This window comes from Triturus cristatus, chromosome 7 (genome assembly GCF_964204655.1).
Source record: "Triturus cristatus chromosome 7, aTriCri1.1, whole genome shotgun sequence".
Classification (NCBI taxonomy): domain Eukaryota; kingdom Metazoa; phylum Chordata; class Amphibia; order Caudata; family Salamandridae; genus Triturus; species Triturus cristatus.
This window is the reverse complement of record NC_140590.1, coordinates 343,525,213-343,546,148: the sequence shown is the minus strand read 5'-3', so window position 1 is coordinate 343,546,148 and position 20,936 is coordinate 343,525,213. Positions and strand designations below refer to the sequence as shown.

The window sequence follows — 20,936 nt, the reverse complement described above, 5'->3', positions numbered from 1 at the left end:
GCTGTCTGCGGTTAGAACCTGTCTACCTACGCTTCCGCAAACAGCTTAAAACGTTGCTGTTTCCCAAATAAGTTCTCCCCCCCCCCTTCTTCCTCGGCCTTTTCAAGTTTGTCTTACAGCGCGGGGATGCCTCCGGGTCACCAGGCGCTTTACAAATCGTTAAATAAATAAATAAATAAAATATTGGTTCCAAAAGAGTTCCTTTAGTGGATAAGATAGGTCTCCCTGGTGGCCTCTTCGAATCCTTATGAAGTTTTGGAAGGAAATAAATAGTTGCAGTTACAGGAAATTGAACCGTCAAATATTTAACCTCATCCTCATCCAACAACTTTTTCTGAGCCCAGATTGATAATTTATGATCTAAATCTCTTTTTATTTCAGCTGTTGGATTTGATTTCAATTTTTCGTAATACTATTCATTCCTCAACTGCCGGTGCGCTTCTGTGGCATAGGCGCTGCGATCCCAAATGACAATATTGCCACCTTTGTCCGCAATTTTTATTTCGATTTGATTATCCTCTGCTAAACCAGAAAGCGCTTTTCTTTCAGAGTTGGATAAATTATCCTTGTATTTGGAGAGTTTCATTTTGTGAATATCCTGCACAACTGCTTCCTGGAATAAATCCACTTTATTTCCCGGTGTTAGTTGAGGATAGTATTTGGATTTAGGTTTTTTCGTGCTCAAACCGGCTCCCATCTGGGTGCAAGCCGCTTGTAATGTGATGTTCTCATCTTCATTTACCACATCCAGGTTTAGCAGGGTCACATAACTTTCCGAATCTTTTGCCAATAAGTCAGAAACTGTCACGGCCACATTTTGTTGCTTTTTGTTCCATGTATGCTGATTCTCATGGTAGATTTTTGCCAGTTTAATTTTTCTAACATACTTATAAAAATCAATTCTCAATTGCGCAATGTCCGTTGGTTGGATAGGGCAAAAATGTATACCTCGTTTAAGTAAAGACAACTCTGCATCACTCATATGTCTTTGTGATAGGTTAACAATTTGTAGTTCATCATTAGGGATTGCTAAATTTAAAAGTTCTTCCTCTGTCGCATGCTTTTCGTCTGAGCTCCTGTTTTTTCCGGAATTTCGCTTGCTTCTCTTGGTTCTTCTCTTTGATTTCTGGGCTTCCAGAAGCGTCCTCTGCCCCTTCCCCTGTAACTTTGCTGGCTTGTCCGGTTTTGCTCCCATTGCCTCTGTTGGAGGACGAGGCGCATGTCCCCTAAAAAAGACAATGTAGAGGGATCTGTTGTTTCCAACGATTCTCCATCACTTGCCTCTGTTGATGTGAGCGAAGATAAACTGCTTGTTGCCCCCGTTGTATCTGAGAAATATTTTTGTTGTTTGAAAAAATCATATTTTCGGGCAAATGTGAAGATATGTCCATCTGTATAGTCGTTTTTATCCCTAATGAATTTAGTTTGTTTCCTTTTTCTGATAGTTTCTTCATGTTTCTCAATTTGACTCTCCAGTTCCTCCTTGAATTGCATCATGTCGGGCGTAAGCTTCAGTGTCTGTATTTCTCTTTCCAAGTCATGTAATTCATCCTTAATTTTCGTTAGACTGATTTCTAGGTGTTTTATTAAAATCTTCATTAAGCCCAATGATGAATCCAGAATGAATTCGCCCCATTCATGTAGCAATTCATTTGTTGCATCCTGATTACTTGGCATTAGTAAGATTCTCAAGCCACGCGGCACCCGCCGCACCTCCATGTATTTCCTTAATGAAATTAGTTCCCAAGATTTGTTTATTTCCTTCCTGCTTATCTTTTCCCACATTCGTAATTTGCTTTTAGTATCCGTTTTACCCGTTGATTTTATTTGGGTTTCAGGCATTGGTTCAGTGTCTGTTTCAAACATCGTATTCATAAATTCATTTCTTTTGGCTTCCCATTTTTCCATGGTTCTAGGAGTGCCCCAGCCAATGAAAAAAGGAACTTCTGTGTTGCAGGGCTAAATATATTCCGTTTAAAGAAACGTGCCGATCTGTTTGTATGCACGTTTCAAACTGATGTTGCAGACGGAGAACTTCTCCTATTCATGCATGTGTGGAACTACGGACAAGTATGCTGGAGAAACAAAGTATCCAATCAGCCGCTCGTTTACATTGAAACTTGTAGTGCGGTCCTTTGAAACTTGATAAGTTTCTGCACAGCGCTTATATATATATATATATATATATATATATATATATATATATATATATATATATATATATATATATATATATATATATATATATAAAGACCAACGCTTGTTCTGAATAAGAAAAAGCACGGCACACTTGGAGTCTTGCGAGGGCTTTAATTGGATCGAAATTCGCACAGCATGCAGTCCATGAGAATCAGGCACATCAAAGTACTGGCAGTTCATGAAGCGTTGGCATACGCGTTTCAGCGATAAATCGCCTTCGTCAGTGCCGGTTTCACAGAGTCGCCAGCACACAGTTCAGCCGCTGTTGCTTCTGTTCCTGTTAAAAATTAACACATGCCCCTCCTCTACATCATGTGCTTGTTGCAGCGCGATGACACTCCCACAGGCCAAGGGATGCTGGGACTTGGAGTCCGAGTGGGCGCCTGAAAAATTTCTGAAGCGCTCCAAATCATCAAGTGATGCTCCCAGGTCAGTGAGCACGGGCCTCAAGCCAGCTCGAGTGCCCGCGGGGGTGTAAAGTCAAGGACCTCACTAGTTTCTCCATCAGGCACACCATAATGCCTCCTCTCTCCCCATTCCAGCTGATACTGCCAAATGACGATACACCTTTTAGGGGGGGCGCCTTGTTTTGCCGAAAAACAAAAAATACCAAAAGGCTGGTTTCTCCTGGGCGCTCCTGATCGAGAGGGTGTGCCGTTTGTCCGCCTCCAGCCAGATATATATATATATATATATCTATATATATATAGATATATATATATAGATATATATATATATATTATCTACTGGTTAGGACCGTGTTTCCATAGGAAATCCGCAACATTCTATTTTGAATAACTTTGGCGCCGATTGATGAATCCTCGCGAAATTCTCAAAATAGGTGGGGCGCTCCGCTCCGCTCCTTCCCTGAAAGTCTCGGGGGGATTCGTCAAGCGGGGGCTGAGAAAAAGGGGGGGTCCCAAAACGCGTTTTCCCCATGCATTTTTCCATAGGACCTTTAGTCCGAGCTACAGCCCGAACGGCTGAACAGAATTACTTGAAATTTGGCAGAGAGGTAGCCGTCAGGTCAGGATGTGTAAATCTGTTCAGTATTTCCTGAGAAAATAGCATTTAAATCAATATATATATCTATAGGCGCGCTCCGAGCGCGTACCGTAAGCTTACCGTACGCGCACGCCGCCGTGCGCGAGCGCGATTCTGATTGGTTGTTAGATCTTAGTAAACATTCGAATCGGTCGAAACCAGGAAGTGTCGGCCGCCATTTTGTCTCTCGCAGTCTGAGGGGGTGAAAAACAAAGGTGGATAACGTGTAAAGGGGGCAGGCTGGACAGTTCCTGACCCCCTAGCCTTGGTCAGGGGATCCCAGAAGGACCCCCAAGGGCAAAAATGTATTTTAAATTTGTTATGAAAAATCGCGGAGTGCGCGTAGCGTACGCGCACGGTAGAAACGGAAAAATTCCGCGAAGTATGTAACGTGGGTGCTCGGTGCGTGAAGCGCACCGTGCGCCCACAGCGCGCGCACGGTACGCGCACGGTGAAAAACCTTAAAATAAATAAATAAATACATAACTTAGCATTTAAAAAACCGTACAAATTCACTGAAAAAAACATAGGTTTCACACACGTTATAGTTAGGAATTAGCATTTAAAAAACCTTGCAAATTCACTTAAAAAACCATAGGTTTCACACATGTTATAGTTAGCTGGGCATTTCACTCGTGAAAAACCAATGAAATTCCCCCGTTATAGTTAGTGCAGGCAACTATAACTCACGCGACCGCAATCCTCTGCTGATGACGTCAGATATTACATCACTGATGACATATGTGTTTTTCTGAAAAAAAAATATTTGTAATATATGTATAGCTAAAAATTAATGGAAGAAGACCTGGGTAAATAAGTGTCTAAATACAGTGATGTAATATCTGACGTCATCAGCCGAGGATTGCGGTCGCGTGAGTTATAGTTGCCTGCACTAACTATAACGGGGGAATTTCATTGGTTTTTCACGAGTGAAATGCCCAGCTAACTATAACATGTGTGAAACCTATGGTTTTTCAAGTGAATATATATATATATATATATATATATATATATATATATATATATATATATATATATATATATATATATATGGTCCAAACAATTGCCACTATAAACTACCAAACTCTTATCGGACGGGTGCCTCCTTCGTGCAATAGGCAGCACGTGTAAATATTTCCATCAAACGTTCCCCTCTGGAACAAAACGGAGCACTCGGCGAGTTCAGTGTATCTCAATGATTTATTTAGGCAGACGCCTTTCAGCTACAAGCCTTTTTCAATGCCAGTCATACGAAGGATGTTCAAATTCATGCATTTTTAAATAGGTTGTCCTTTTTCATTGGCGAGTGGGTCGTGGTTAGTGAAAGAGGACTATACTTTCCCCTTGATTTCCTGGTTTACTTAAGCTGCCCTTTCAACGTGCATAATTCCAAAGATGTGATAATCCGGTTTAGTAACCATTTTCTTACAGTAAGTATTTCACATTTGATGCTGACTTCAAATGCACGTTATCGGCGCTTCTAGTTTCACCATCAATTCAAACCCACTTTGCGTGAAATCACTGCGTTAAAATCTTTATCTCTGCGCAGCATCCTGCCGATTATTGCCATGTTAATGATGTCTCATACTTGAAATAGCCAGTCTTGATTGAAACTACCTGAACCGCCGTAGCCTGAGAGTGATTGCCAAACCTGCCGGCATTGAAAAAGGCTTGTAGCTGAAACGCGTATGCCTAAATAAATCATTGAGATACACTGAACTCGCAGAGTGCTCCGTTTTGTTCGAGAGGGGAACGTTTGATGGAAATCGTTGTGCTGTCATACAACGGTTAGTGAATTTTGTGTAATAAATAGACATATTTTTATATATACACTATGTGGTTCTTTTTCATTCAACCTACACCACATGATTAAACAAGGTAAAACAAGCTGCTCAACACTCCTTCTGGATTAAGCCTGAAGGCTTCTCCCCACAGCTACCTCTTAGGGAGTTTTCTAAGGTTGTCTATGACCACTAAAACCACAATAAAGGTTGTCTGGATTAGTGCAAGGTGCTTTACTTAAATACGTGTGCACCATATCCTAAGCCAGCCTCCTACATCCGCTGTTTAAGCCAACAAGACTAATTTTACAGTCCTGACATGGAACATCAATGTGCTCCTCAACGGTATTAAGAGGGGAGCCGTCATGCACTTCCTTCACCATCATTGGCTCTAACTTGTTTTGTTTTGTTATGTTATGCTAAATAAATTTATACCGCGCGCGGATACTCAAGAGTGTCCCGGCGCATGCTCGGAGGAAGAAGACAGAAACCGGAAGTGCTAAAAGAGGAAGAAACTCACTTTTAGGAGTCACAGTGCTCTTTCCTAGCAAGATACTACTATAATAAGGTGTACCACGTGGGTTTACTCGAGGGTCCAAGGGAGTGACCATCATGATTTATAAGTCCATTCTGCTGGTAGTCTCCTGGAGGACCCAGGATGCTCTTGGGAGATATGTGCTGTTAATGGGTTCCATAGATGGTACCCTCTACAATTTGTTAAGTGTCTGTTTACCCCCACTATTGGCCGCCCCTACACTGAAGATGCTCAGGGACTTTCTGTTAAACCTCCCCCCAGGCAGGACGATCATAGGGGGTGAATTTAATGACATACGAGGTTCCCTGGATTCTGTGCATGCCCTAGGCTCTCCCTAGAGAGGAAAACGGGCTGCGCCATTGGCCATTGGGCCTTGGTGTATGCAATGCCTGGAGGGTATTGAATCTCAATACCAGGAAATACACCCACACATCGGCAGCGCACGGTTCCCTATCTCGCATTGATTTCTTTCTGCTGCCGGCGTTGGACCTCCTGCATACAAAGGGATCCCACATTCTGACCGGAGGCCTTTCAGATGTGTGCTGCTTCAGCTTGCAGACCACTTGCGGGAAGGGGGGCGTTAGGTGTGGTGCCTTAATGCCTGGTTTCTGCAATATCAGACTTTCATCCAGTCTTCGTGGGCCCAACTAAAGAAATTCCTGAAAGTGAATCAGGGAACGGTGAACTCACCGGGGACAGTATGGGGAGCGTGTAAGGCCCCCATGCATGGTAATGTACAATCATATGTTGGGGGCTGCACCTGCGATGTTTAAGATCGAATGACGCAAGTTCATTCTAACCTTAAAGAAAGCGAATCGGGGCTAGGTGCCAACTGTGCTTATAGAAGGAGGCCCGACCACATTAGGCGACATCGACCAGACGTGTCTAAGTGTGGGTGGGAGAAATCGGGCACACTCCTCCACTGGCAATCGACTAAATAATTAGAATCTAGGGTGGTGCACAGTGTGGTGACGGAGGACAGTACTCGAGCTGTGATGAGCTCTAACAGAGCCTCCTCATTTGCAAAATATTACGCCCTTCTCTATGCCGAGAACACTCTCCTAATGCAGGAGACGTCCACCCTGATCATTGCTGACATTCCACTCCCCACCCCAGAACAAGACTCTCTGGACCAGCCCTTGCCCATCGAGGAGGTCATCAAGGATCTCACTGAACTTAATGCTGGTAAGACCCTGGGCCTTAATCGGTTCCTGGTGGAATACTACCATAAAATGCATCCTGTCATTACACCTCCTATCTTAGCCATGACTCTTGAAGCAATCGACCAGGGACATTTTCTTGTGGAGATAAATCTAGCCACCATTGTGCTTTTATTGAAACCTGGCAAGCTGCCAGATCGATGTGACTCCTACTGGCCCGTCTCCTTCATTAACACAGAGGTTAAACTATTTGCCAAAGTGCTGGTATGCAAGCTCAGCGACGTCTTGACCAAGGTAGTCCACCCAAACCAATGCAGCTTCCCCCCTCGCTGCCCCCCACCCCCACAGGGCACAAGGCACTGCATCAGAAAGGTTCATCCCGCCCTGGCCCTCTTCTGGTTGTTGGGCTGCTCCACTGCCCTACCGCTTCTTGTCTTCCAGAAAGCCTTGACTCACTAGACTGGACTTTCCTGCATGAAGTCCTGGCAACGTATTCCAATCCTACATCCTTGTATGCCAAACCGCAGGTGCAGGTGAGAGTGAACAGAGTGGCGTTCCCCAGGTTTGTTATTAGAAGAGGCACAAGGCAGGGATGTCCTCTGCCACCACTGATCTCGCCCTGGCAACTGAACCAGTAGCAGCGTGGCTACTGTACGATGCCCAGGTCTAGCGCTATATGCAGGTGACATCATCATGTTTATGATCCGTCCGGCGGTGACCGAACCTTCCTCCTCTCTAATTTAGACACCTTTTGGTCCGCTTTTGGGTTGAAGGTAAACTGGTCTAAATCAATACTAATTCCTCTGCGGGGCAACAGGGAAGATGAGAAATGGCATCCAGGCCTCCCCGTAAGGCACCTCAGCTTCTGGTACCTGGGGATTCAAATATCCTGGGACCCATAATTAGCATGGAGGCTTAACCTCGGGCCCCAAGCTTGAACAGTGCAGCTGGGCTTAGATAGGTGGACCAAGCTGCTACTCAATCTATTAGGGATGGTAACCTTGTACAAAATGATGATCTTTCCACACCTTTTGTATACCCTCTTCAGAACTCCCTCTTTTCGGTCCCAAATCACTGCTACATCCTGACCATTGATGAGTCATGACATTGCTGGGACAAGTAATGGGAAATCAGAGTAATGAAACTAATCTAGACAGTACCTAAGATCTTAACTAGCAGATCTTACAGTTTATGAAACATCTGGTGTTACTGGCCCAGGCATGTGAGTAACATTTTACTTAGGTAGACTCTTTGATATCCTGGGTCATATCTCCCTCAAATTATTGTATGCGTTTGCCAAATTTAATGTGCATAAAGGTTTTGGCTCAGTTGAGTGGTTGCGGGTGGCGCACAAGATAGGTGTAGAAAGCTATTTTCTCTCACTGGTGCAGCTGCTTCTCCCTCTTGTGTTGCTAGCAAACCATCTGATGGAGTAATCTTACAGGTTTTTTCATTCTTTCGAAAAGTCTACAATGTATCTCCCCCACATTTTAAGCTTTCTGCAAAACTTCTTACGACTTTGAAAAGAGAAATCATTTACCCAGGGTTACTCATTTCAACAGAAAAACTGTTATTTCTTTGTGTGCTGATGATGTTTTTTTGTTTTGTCCAAGCGCCTAGGACTCAGTAGTCCAAGGTATGATTAATTCTCAGTAATTGCATACCATGATTAAATATTTAATTATCAAGGTTGCTAGTGAATCTCTAAAGCAGCAGAACAATTTGGCCACATTTGAAGCAATCAATGTTAGTGTTGGATTACGTTACCATTAGCTCTGATGGCTAGTATTTCTCTTATTAAGATGGTTATTATCCCTATGCTTCGATACTTGTTCAATTTGGTCCTATTACAAGCATCTTTGCTTTGCTCTTATTTTGCTGGTTTGGGGGTCAAAAAGGCTGGGATTGGAAAGTGTGTACTTGTATTGCCGTGTGACGTGGTTAGCTTGTGGTGCCAGATTCTGAAACTTACCTGATGGTACAGACTCACTGTGCTTAGTGTTTAGACAAAATGTTGGGGTAAAATATTGCATGGACAAAATATCATATCAAGAATATCGAGGACAAAAATATCGAGAAGGTAAGTTTCTATGTATAAGCAGAGTTTTACTATATATAACTCCACATATATGTACGTCGATGCTATATATCTTCAAGGTACAGAGTCAAGAATAGTGAACGTATACTTACCTATTTGCACTTACCTTCTTGATATTTTGGCTCTCGATATTTTTGACACGATGTTCTGTCCACATGATATTTTAGATATTGATATTCTGTCAGTGATCTGACATAAATATTGCGTGGAGCCCGGTTAGTGCACTTTCGAAATTGAGTATTAGACTGGGGACGACCCTTACCACCCTCAGTTTCCAGTCCCTCTGTGGGTAGTACTACTTCTGAGTCAGTATTTACTAAATCATTTTCTATGCTGGGGTGACGTCTTTGTTAGGAGTGTCTTTATGACTCATATTTATAAAGCGGGGAGATTGCAATGAGCCTAAATTATTTTGGTTATTCCAGTTCCAGTTAGGACCAGTTAGGTGTTACTATGTTTCCTAGTGGAACCTCCAGTCCAAGCCAAAGTGTCTAGATCAGTGATGTTGCTTGCAAGCGACGATTTAGGGGTACATAGAGTGTCAAGTCTACTTGCTGTATTGAAGGGGATTGCCAGAGTTTATCAGAGTTTTGTATGCGATGCAGGGGTAAAGTCTACCTCTTATATGAAAAGTAGATTAGTGGTGTAACATTCTGTACCAAGCTGGAGTATGTCTACAGGGGTGCTATTATACACCCCAAACATGTTTATTTATCCCCACTATCTGATTTGCAAGACGTACCTTATGTTTATTCTATTTGAGGTTAGCTTAGATTATGTTGTTGGTACTTAAATAGCGTTTCCAACCACTGTTATGGGATGCATGGACATTTTGTGCGGTTTATAAATGTAATGTAGAACATAGCAGTGGAATTTAGGGGATGCAGAGGAGATCCTCTCTAATGTAAGAAAAACTGTGTATTTAAACCCATGACGTACATTGATATTCCTTATATATTCCCAATATTGAATTTGTCTAACTTTGGAATGCAGGATTGAATGGGAGATTTTTTTAGTGGCTAAGTATGCTGAACACCTTTGTTAGATCTGTACTGGGAAAAACTGTTTAAATGTAGTTTGTGTTATCTACAATGCACTGAATATAGGCAAACGTATGTACTCTTTTTTCCTGGTTCATATTGGATTTCCAGTTGCAAATATAAGTAGCATGCGAATATATTCCTGGTTAAGTGATATACCGTAATATCAGACCTAAGTAGAGTGCTAGAAGATTAACATTCATAAGCTGATGATAAATATTGTTAGAGACGATATTCATGGGGAATGAGAATGCTGGTGTTTTTTAACCGTATGAATTCTCTTTCTTTTTTCTCGTTCACAGATTATGTCTTTGATTGTGGCTGGCTCCCTGGTGAATAATGGGTACCAGAATATGCCAAATACATCAAAATTGCACTGCATCTTGAATGACAACTTTAGAGCATGCACCTTTGGGATTGCAATGGGTATCCTGGGATTCATGTGGTGCTGTCTCTTCCTGGCACTGGACGCCTCTGAGGGTTACATTATTCAGCCCAGAATTCAGAAGTGCATCATGCTTACGGATCTAATCATATGTAGTAAGTGACATGGTTTGACTTGCACCCTTTCATTTACAAGATTCATGTTTGAGTATCAGAGAAGCAGACTTTGGCATATCTTTGTGTTAATGTGTCTGCATTGCATAATCGCGGCTCTCCTGAAATTTGGACAAGCTCTGAAAAATCCCTATTGTGTGTATTTACTACTAGACCTAGGTTTAACCCTACACATTTTTTCTGTTCACCATATCGGACTGTAGATTTACTCCCATATGTCACCTGCAACAGTATTTGAAAGTGAAATATTCTTCTAGTAACTTTTTACACATTGGTGTTGATCTCCTTGAGAGAAAGTATAGGGAAAATTATTGAAGTTTACTAATCTTAAAAAAAAAAAAATTAAAAATGTTTATGTAAAATATTAATGTAAATTCGTAAATTGAAATTTATAACATGAAATGTAAATTATTTTAAATATGCATTTTTATCTTATAACTAATGAAAGAAAATATTACAGCACATTAACTCATCAAATTAACTAGGTATGAAATAATGAATTTAAATATATTAATTTCATTTATGAATAATTATTTTTAAACTGTAGTCTATACAAAATTTCACCCTCACTAACATTTTTTATTTTTAATGTTGAAAATTGTGTTAAAATTGTGTTTATATAATTTAAATTATTTTTTCATAGAAGATTAAAATTGTAATTTATTTTTTAAATTAGGTTTATTTCTACCTTTTCAAATACTGAAAAGGTTATTGAATAATTATATATAATTAAAATATATATGGCAATCCTTGTTCAAGGAACCATGCCCACATTACGAGGAAGTTTCAAAATATGGAGCTTTTCTATTGGTGACACGTTTTGGTGCAAAAGCGCCTTCCTCAAACCAAATATAATAAATATATATCAAATGTCAAAATTATTTAAATATTTTACCATTGGTTCCTATGGGACAGTATTCTATTTCCCTGCCTCCATTGTTTTCTGTGGTAGTTTGTTGCAGTCCCTGTGAATGGTCATGTGTGGTGCTTAACAGACTCCAAGACTGGGCTATAGTACATTTAAAGCTGTTTTAACACCTTTACAGCTGTAGTAACTTTAGAAGTATAGCTTGTGAATAGCAATGATCTTTTGGGAGTGTGTTCGTATAAAAATGTGTTTTCCTAAACCCCTTCTAAAATCCCCATAAACCCACCACGTTTAGGAGTAAATATTCCACTTTTTCCAGCGCCTGTCTCATGTCTCACTCTCTTCCACATTCATCACTAATTTGTATAGCTAAGTGTGCAGAGATCTCCACAACCGTGGCAGAAATTTCCACCCAGTAGAGATAGAAGAAGCAGAGGTCTCTGCCCGTAGGGTTGTGAATAGAATTTTGCAGTACACTTCACATACTACAAAATGCATTTTATGAATGGGCTCCATAACTCACAAATCAGTAAGGATTATTATTTGAGGGGTTGCATTCCAACAACCATACAGATATTAAATCTGTTGCATTCAAAACGTTTAAAATGTTTAAACTGACAAAATGTTACGTTTTCAGATGTTGCCACAACATTCTGAATATATTTCGCCAATATCGGCCTAACAGGTTTTTCTCCTGCTTTCTTGCACATTTACTCGTTTGCTACCATTGCACTACCTCATTGCACTGACTTGCTTGATTGTAAACTGTTTTTACTCGCATGTATTTTCATTTTTAAAACTGCTTTTAATCTCAGTGTGTTATACTCAGTGCAGTCGGCACTCGGTTGGGGCTTGACTTCCGGGGCGGCCATTTTTCTCATGCCTCGCGCTCTGTTCAGTTAGCGCTTTAGGGGTTGCACGCCGTCCTGCCTCATTTACTATTTAATGGGCAGTGAACAGACGCGCAGCGGAGGCGCGCAAAGGGCGCGCCTAAGGCAAACCCGTCTGTGCCCGAACGAGGCCAGGAGCCACGAACTCTGGTAAAAAAATATTGAAGCCAATATGTTATTCCTCAAAGCAGCTGCTGGAGTATCAGACCATGGCGCTCTCTGATTGTACTTTACTCCACCCTGAAGTTGGTGGTATCAGATATTTTAGATTTTCTTGTCAATGAACTCCCAGATGCTATTTTTCTTACTGAAACATGGCTTCATACGAGCTCGGGCCCTGATGTTGCTTCAGCTTTGCCATTTAACTATGCTATAGTTAGAAGGGATAGGGCTCTTAAATGGGCGGTGGCATTGCCATAATTTACAATAAATCCTATTCGTGCAAATTTGAAGATTTGCCTTTTTTGGGCTGCGAGGCGGCCTCTTTTAAGCTTGCCTTGACCACCCAGTTTAACTTTTCGGCTACACTAGTGTATCGCCCCCCCTGGGCCATCTGGCCCATGGGTTTCATCTTTTCCTGACCTAGTTACTCCCCATCTTCTCAATGCAGCCAATTTTACCATCTTGGGTGATCTTATCCTCCACTTTGATGACCCAGCATGTATAAATAGCACTACCTTTATTTCTGACATGGCAGCGATGAACATTAGGCTTTGCAATTCCGGCCCTACTCATGTTGCTGGCAACTTACTGGACCCCATTTTCTCGAGTCTACCCAATATCCAATGCCCTCCAGCTCTCCCCTAGTGCTGGTCTGATCACCTTGCAGTCTGCTTTTGGTTTAAAACCTCTGTGAACCTTCCCACAGCCACACCTGGCATCAAGGAAAAAACTAGAAACTGGGGTAAATTGGAGATTGAAGTTTTTAGTAAGTTCTTATCTAATAGTGCTCCTACCATTAAACAAATGTCTATCACTTCCTTGGGTGGGATCCATAATTGGATTCTTAAAGCCAGTGATGCTTGTCTTTCACCCTCTACTAAGAGGATTAACAACCACCGTCCCCCCACACCATGGTTCACCGAGAGATTAAAAACTGAGAAAACTAAATGTAAAGCGTTGGAAAGTCTGCTCGGGTAGACGAACTTCTCGGCCGACACCAAACTTGTATATAAAAGGGCCTTAAGAGACTATCATTCCCTATGCAGGACAGCTTGTGCTGATTATGTTTCCTCTACTATCTCCAGTGCGCAGAATTGTTCAACGACCTTGTTTAAGATGGTCAAAGAACTATCTGGATTAGATACTCAGACCAGCCCTCTTATCCTAAATGGATCACAATGCGAGGACCTTGGCAACTTTTTTCTTAGTAAAGTGGAGAAAATCTACTCTGCACTGAATGATGACCAGCCAGTCAATGCCTCTCAGCAATTATCCACCTCTATTCAGACAGCTAGAACTGTCAGTCATGGAGACAGTATAACTTTAGAACCTGCTAACAAATTGGAAACTTGGCCGCCCTTAGATATAAACTCTTTTAAGCGGCTATTAGGGAGCATTAAATCAGGTTCTCCGTGTGACCTCCTCCCTATCTTGGTGCTATAGCAGCTTGAGCTGCCTTCACTCACTATAATTATGGAGCTTCTGAATGCCTCCATTCAAGAGGCAATTGTTCCGCCAGAGTGGAAACACGCTATGGTTGTTCCACTTTTAAAGAAGGCTAATGCTGATCCTGACCAAGCCTCTAATTTTGGCCTATTTCACTGCTTTCAGTTTTTCTCTAAAATCATGGAAAAACACATGTACCTACAGCTATCCCATTTTGTTGAAACCTTACATTTCCTACACCCCTCTCAATTTCTCGACCAAGACCACCCTTCTCGGAGTTACAGAAATGTTGCGCCACCGCTTGGACATTGGGGATACAGTAGCCCTTATACTACTTGACTTGAGTGCTGCTTTTGACACAGTATATCACACAGTGTTATTACAAGCTCTAAAATCTATGGGCGTTGTTGGTTTGGCATTAAACTGGCTTACTTCTTTCCTCACCAACCGTACGTTCCAGGTCTTCTCTTCTATGTTCACCTCCAAAATCCATTCTTCTCCTTATGGGGTGCGTCAGGGGTATAGCCCCCTATTGTTTAATATCTATGTTAAACCTCTGGCGGGGATTGCAGAGAATTCTGGGCTGTCCTTGTTCTCCTACGCGGACGACACCCAGATTATTTTCTCTCTCTCTGCCGGGAAGGTGTCTGAATGATCTGCCCTCCAGATCGGGTTGAGGAACATCGCATCTTGGATGCAAGCCAACCTACTTAAACTCAATGCTGACAAAACTGAGGTCCTGATCTTTGGGAAAAATAAAGACCTCTGGGGTCCTCATCACTGGCCTGCGGAAATGGGTGCCCTGTCCCAACCCGCGCTCCAAGTCCGCAATTTAGGATTCATCATCTAGGCGTCAACAAGCCGTGAAGGTGGCCGCAACCTGTTTTACCATCCTTAAATGGCTTAAGAAAATCATTTGGATGCTCCCCCGTTCCACCCAGAGAACCGTGGTCCAGGCTCTTGTTACTTCTAGACTGGACTACGGTAACATTATCTATCTGGGGTCTAATAGGGATGTGATCCGTAAGCTACAAGTGGTGCAGAATTCAGCTGCCAGGTTGCTTTGCCAGGTTCCCAGAGCGGCCTCTATTTACGAATCTCTTCGTGATCTTCATTGGCCTGAGCCAATGAAGATCACAAAGAGATTCGTAAATAGAGAACTGGATTAAATTCAAAGCCCTGAGTTACATGTTTAAGATCAAATCTGATACGGCCCCACAATACCTGAAAGCATTAGTTCTCATCCAAGGGATACTCATCAATAGTCATAAATCTATGAATAATCCCCGCCCACGTGCGAGATCCAGGAGCATATAGAAAATACATATATATATATATATATATGCATATGTGAAAACATATACATGCAGCCTAAAATGTTTCAAACATGTCAAAAATGCTGAAATTACCTAGGTTTGCATTGTAGTACCCCCAACCCATAAGGAAAAAAGGAAGCACTAAATCAATTGTCTCACAACAATGCTTTATTTCCGTAAAGCAAACTTGTAATTGCAGGCATTTGCCTGTAGGCTGCAGCAGAGTATCAAGAAACAAAGAAAACTGACACCTTGCCTTTAAGGCATTAGAGTAGCGGGACAGTGCCTTTAAGACCTGTAGGAGATCCCCTGCTCCCATGATGCACCACAGGTGACAGTTAGGTTAGTTCTTTTTTCCGACTCCTTCTATGAGGATCCTGGAGCTTGAGCTCGTCAGTTTTTTGACTGAAAGTGACTTTTCTTCAGATTTTCTCAGAATATTTGACATTTTCTATCTCCTTAAGGCCTATTCTGCGGGTTTTTTGATTTAATTATAATTTTTTCCAGTCAGAATACCTGCCTTATTCAGGAAATGCCCTTCCTGTGGCAAAAAGATCTCACTGGCAGATCCACACTCAGTGTGTGTGTGTGTCTTCCATCTTCACACAATCCTGACCAATGCCCCCACTTCCAGAAATTTTCCAGGCGCACTCTACGCGATAGAGAGCACATAAAGCTACATGCCCAGCTGGAGAAGGAAAGAAGCCGTCATGGGGGCGACCATGGACCCTTCAAACCTCCCTCTTCAGCCAAAACACACGGAAAACGGCGACATACCACCTCTCCTGAGCCCAGGAAGAAGAAAATTCCAGGAGATTCGCCGTCGAAGTCGCAGTTGAAAAGACCCAGGCATTCTTCGGCGTCAAGAGACTCATCTCGACGTCGAGATTCTCCGCCGCATACAAGTAAGTCGGCGTCGAGGCACAGCACTTCGGGCTCGAAGGCTGTTGGTCCTATGAGACCCGGAAAGTCTCAGTCGACGTCGAGGTTTCCGTGGACGTCGAGACACTCTCCACCACCCTCGAGGGGGTCAGCGTCGAGAGTTACGACGGCGAACATCTCACCGCAAGTGGGCTTGTCGACGTCGAGAGCTTCGTCCAAGTCCCATCACTCGACGTCAAGAAGATCGACACCGACCCAATGTCATGGAAGGTCGACGTCGAGATCACCACCTCGACGGCAAAGGTCGACGTCGAAAACACCAGCCCGGCGGCGAAGGTCGACGTCAAGATCGCCAGGCCGGCGGCGAAAGTTGACGTCGAGGTCTCCAGGTCGGCGCCGAAAGTCGACGTCGAGGTCTCCAGGTCGCCGTAGACGATCGACGTCGAGGCCAGCGTCGAGAGCGGCACAGCATTCCAAGAGCAGATCCCCTCGATCGACGCCGATGGTGACACAAACTTCATCGATGTCGAGGCATTCGACGTCGAGGGATAAAACGACAGCAGCCACAGAGGAGACCCCGCGTAAAGTGATGTCCAGGTCCAGATCGTCATCAGGGGACCAGTCATCATCCCCTGGACTGCATATCATGCAAATTTCTCCAAATAAATCTCCTAAAGCTACTGAAAGATATGGTCTCTCATCTCGCTGGCTGGAGAATGTGGGCACAGCTGACTGCAGAAGTCCGGGCTCGGACTACTCTTGCACTTATTCACCCTCTAGAATCTCACCGCGGAGAAGCAAGTCTCCTCCCAGGAGACCAAGATCGCCTTCTACACGCCGATCACGGTCCAGAGATCGTCCGTCTTCTCCCAGAAGACAGAAATCACCTTCTAGACGCCGATCAAGGTCCAGGGTTCATCACAGCGACCGTTCCCACAAAAGACGACGCACCAGATCACCCACATGCTCTTCCTCCACCAGGTCCTCGGTCCGGGACTGTTCTCCGACCTTTTCCTTGACTCCGCCATCTCGGGTGTCTCCCATTGATGACATCGCTACCTTCTCCGATGTCCTGGGTAGGGGTGCGCAGAAACTGAACATCACGTTGCACACCCATGTGGTTCTCACATCGATCATATTTGACACGTTGCACCATCGCACAGCTCCCAGACCTCTGCTTCCTTTGGTGCCAGGACTCTTGGAACCAGCTATGGCCACATTTCTCACCCCTGCTACGGTAGGCTCTGTGCCTTCCAGGATCGCCAAAAAATATAGGGCCCCAGCCGAGGATCCCTTATTCCTCAGAGCTGATCCACCAGCGGACTCAGTCATTGTGGCGGCTGCCATGAGGTCGCATTCAGCGTCAGTGTCATCTTCTGTCCCCCCAGAGAAGGACAGTAAACAGATGTACTCCTATGGCAGGAGAATATGCAGTACTTCAGCTTCGCACATGAAAGTTGCAAGTGCCTCAGCCCTTCTCGGGCGATATGACCGATCTCTTTGGGACTCTCTCTCAAGGTTCTCTGAAAAGCTCCCTAAAGAGGACAGGCAGGACTTCAATGAGATTCTTCTTGAAGGTGGGCTTGTAGCCAATAAAATCATAAGTAAGGCAGCGGATGCCTCAGATCTCGCCGCTCATGGTTATTCTCATGGAGTCTGTTCTTGGCGCTCAGCATGGCTGCGACTGACAGGCCTTAAGCCTGATGCGCAGAAGAAGATTTTAAACCTGCCTTTTAATGGCTCTTCCTTGTTTGGGGCTCACGCCAATGACGAAATGAATAAAATGAAAACAGAAATGGATACCGTCAAGGCTGTAGGGCTGGAAAAGCGCAAGGAATATCGAAATCGCTTTCGTCAGGGCGACAAACGTTCCTTTCACCAGAGGGTTCAAACCCTTCAATGGTCCTCCCAGAATCAACAGAGGCCCCAATTCCAACAGAGGGGTCGTGGCAGAGGAAGAGGGAACGCCAAGCAGCAGCAGTCCACCTCTAAGCAGCCTCCCAAACAGTGAGGTTTTACTTCCTCCGCGCCCGTTCGCCACTCCGGTAGGAGGGAGTATCATTTTTCACCTGGAAGAGTGGGAAACCGTAACCAGAGACAAATGGGTGCTGGATATTGTGCGGCATGGTTACTTGCTAAGGTTCAAGTCTCCCCCTCCGCAAGTGGCCCCGCAATTGAAGCACCTTCCTCGACTTCAAAATCGGCTTTTACAGAACAAAGTGGCCATTCTCCTCTCCAAAAGAGCCATAGAGGAAGTTCCACCTCTCCAAAGAAACCAGGGGGTATACTCCCGCTACTTTCTAGTTCAAAAACGAGGAGCAACCAAAGAGTACAGGCCTATCCTCGATCTGCGCCTGCTGAACAGGTTTATCAGAAGGGAAAAATTCAGAATGCTAGCCTTGCATCAAATCTTTCTGCACCTTCACCAGGGAGACTGGATGTGTGCAATTGACCTACATGACGCCTACTTCCACATTCCTGTCTCAGTGAAACATCGCAAGTTCCTCAGGTTTCAGGTCTCTCGTCACCACTACCAGTACCGAGTGCTTCTGTTCAGCCTCAGATCCGCCCCACGCACATTCTCCAAGTGCATGGCGGTGGTGGCTGCCTTCCTCCGCAAGCGGAAGATCTTCGTCTATCCCTATCTGGACGACTGGCTCCTGAAAAGTGCAACACCTGCACTGCTCCAGCATCATCTCTTGTACTGCCTCAACCTGCTGCAGTCCTTGGGGTTGCAAGTCAACTACAAGAAGTCGGTCTTCAACCCCACTCAACGGATACACTATCTGGGCGCTTCCCTGGACTCCGCGGAGGCAAGCGTGTGTCCTTCGGAGAGATTGTCATCAATGCTTCTCAAGTGCAACACTCTTCTCCACACTGCACTTCCCACAGCCAGGCAAGTGTCTTCACTTCTGGGGTCGATGGCTTTGTGCATTTACATTGTTCCCAATGCACGCCTTCACATGCGGCCTCTACAACAAGCACTCGCAAGATCAATGGTCGCAGAGGTCAGGCCGCTGGGAAGATCGTGTCTCTCTCCACCAAGCTTCCAGGGACTCCATCAGATGGTGGATGAAACGTTCTCATCTGCTGCAAGGAGTTCCTTTTCATCAGACGCCTCCAACACAGACGCCTCAATGCAGGGCTGGGGTGCTCATATGGGCCAGCTTCAGGTACAAGGTCTCTGGTCCAACAGAGAAAGAAGTTATCACATCAACTTCTTGGAGCTACGAGCAGTCTATCTGGAGCTCAGATCCCTGTATCCTTCTCGCCAATCCAGCCATATTCAGATTCAGACAGACAACACAACAACTATGTTCTATCTGAACAAGCAAGGAGGCACCAGGTCACGAGTCCTGTCTCTGGAAGCCCAATCCATTTGGCAGTGGTTTCTGGCGAGAGGCCTTTCAATCATTGCAGTCCACCTGCCAGGAACACTGAACGTGCAGGCAGACGGCCTCAGCAGAGACTTCGTAGAAGCGCATGACTGGGTGCTCAACGAAGACGTCGCCCAGGAGATCTTCCGGCAATGGGGAGTACCGGACATCGATCTGTTCGCAGACACGGCAAACAAAAAATGCCCCATCTTCGCCTCCATGTTTCCCCAGTAGGGATCACGGGGAACGCACTTTTGATCAGCTGGTCGCAGACATTGCTGTACGCTTTTCCTCCTCTCCCTCTCAGCCCAGCGGTCATTCAGAAGTTCTACAGGACCAACACAAGGATGATACTGATAGCACCGGAGTGGCCACGCCAGTGGTGGTACCCGGATCTCCTCCAACTGCCAGAGGTGCCCCACCGGAGGTTGCCCTACCTCCCGAACTTATTGACCAAGAACCAGGGGAGAGGGTTCCATCCCAACCTCCCCTCCCTCCGGTTGACTGCATGGCTCCTGAAGTCATTCAGTTCGGACATCTAGATCTTCCGGCTGACTGTATGAACATTCAAAGAGGCCCTCCACTAGAAAGTCTTATACCTTCAAGTGGAAGAGGTTTTACATTTGGTATAGAAATAATGCTCTTGATCCTACTCAAGGTCAAGAACAAGTGATTCTACCCTACTTACTGCACTTGGCAATGTTTGGTCTAAAGTACAACTCTATCAGAGTCCACTTAGCTGCTATCACAGCTAGAGGGGCTTAAGAAAAGATTTCCACCAGTGAGGTCCCCTTCTCCTCCCTGGGAGCTTAACATTGTTCTCTCCAAATTGATGGGTGCTCCTTTTGAGCCTATCCATAAGGCATCTTTGCAGCATTTGACCTTGAAGGCTGCTTTTTTAGTAGCCATCACTTCAGCCCGCAGGGTAAGTGAGATTCAGGCCTTGTGCTGCAAGGAGCCTTACACTGTTTTCCACTCCAATAGAGTGGTGCTACGTACTCATTCGAGCTTCCTGCCCAAGGTGGTCTCGGATTTTCACATAAATCAGGTTATCACGTTGCCCACTTTCTTTCCTCAGCCAACCACTCCCCCGTAGAGAGCCTTACATTCTTTGGACCTTCCGAGAGTATTGAAGTTTTACCTTGCTAAAACCCTTTCGCTTAGAAAGTCTGACGGCTCTTTGTCAATTATGGTTTAACAAACACCGGGCTGGCTGCTTCCAAAAGATCTATTTCTAGATGGATTGTTTCCTGTATTGCCTTGTCTTATCAACTAGCCCACAAGGTTCTGCAGGTCAGACCAAGAACACACTCTACCAGAGGGAAAGCTTCTACTGCAGCTATCCTTCGCAACGTTCCTATGTCAGAAATTTGCAAAGCAGCTACATGGCGTTCGATACATACTTTTACACGCCATTACTGCCTAGATTCAGCCACACAGGCTGATGCCCAGGTGGGGCAGGCCTCTTTGAGGAATGTATTTGCATAACTGCTATTTGAATGTGATGTTACTTCATGTTCTATATGCTCTGTTGCTCGGCCGCGAGACTTTGGGTATGGGCTTGCTACTCTATTCATAGA

At 44.4% G+C, this 20,936-nt stretch overlaps 1 protein-coding gene across 1 annotated transcript in view; it reads left to right on the top strand.

Annotated features, from left to right (window-relative positions):
- The window catches only part of SYNGR4 (synaptogyrin 4), a 670,375-nt gene that overhangs the window by 328,119 nt on the left and 321,320 nt on the right, over positions 1 to 20,936 (top strand). The window contains exon 3 of the mRNA XM_085616469.1: positions 10,160 to 10,397. Within this exon, the coding sequence (XP_085472595.1) occupies positions 10,160 to 10,397 (238 nt within the window). The remainder of the gene's footprint in view (positions 1 to 10,159; positions 10,398 to 20,936) is intronic.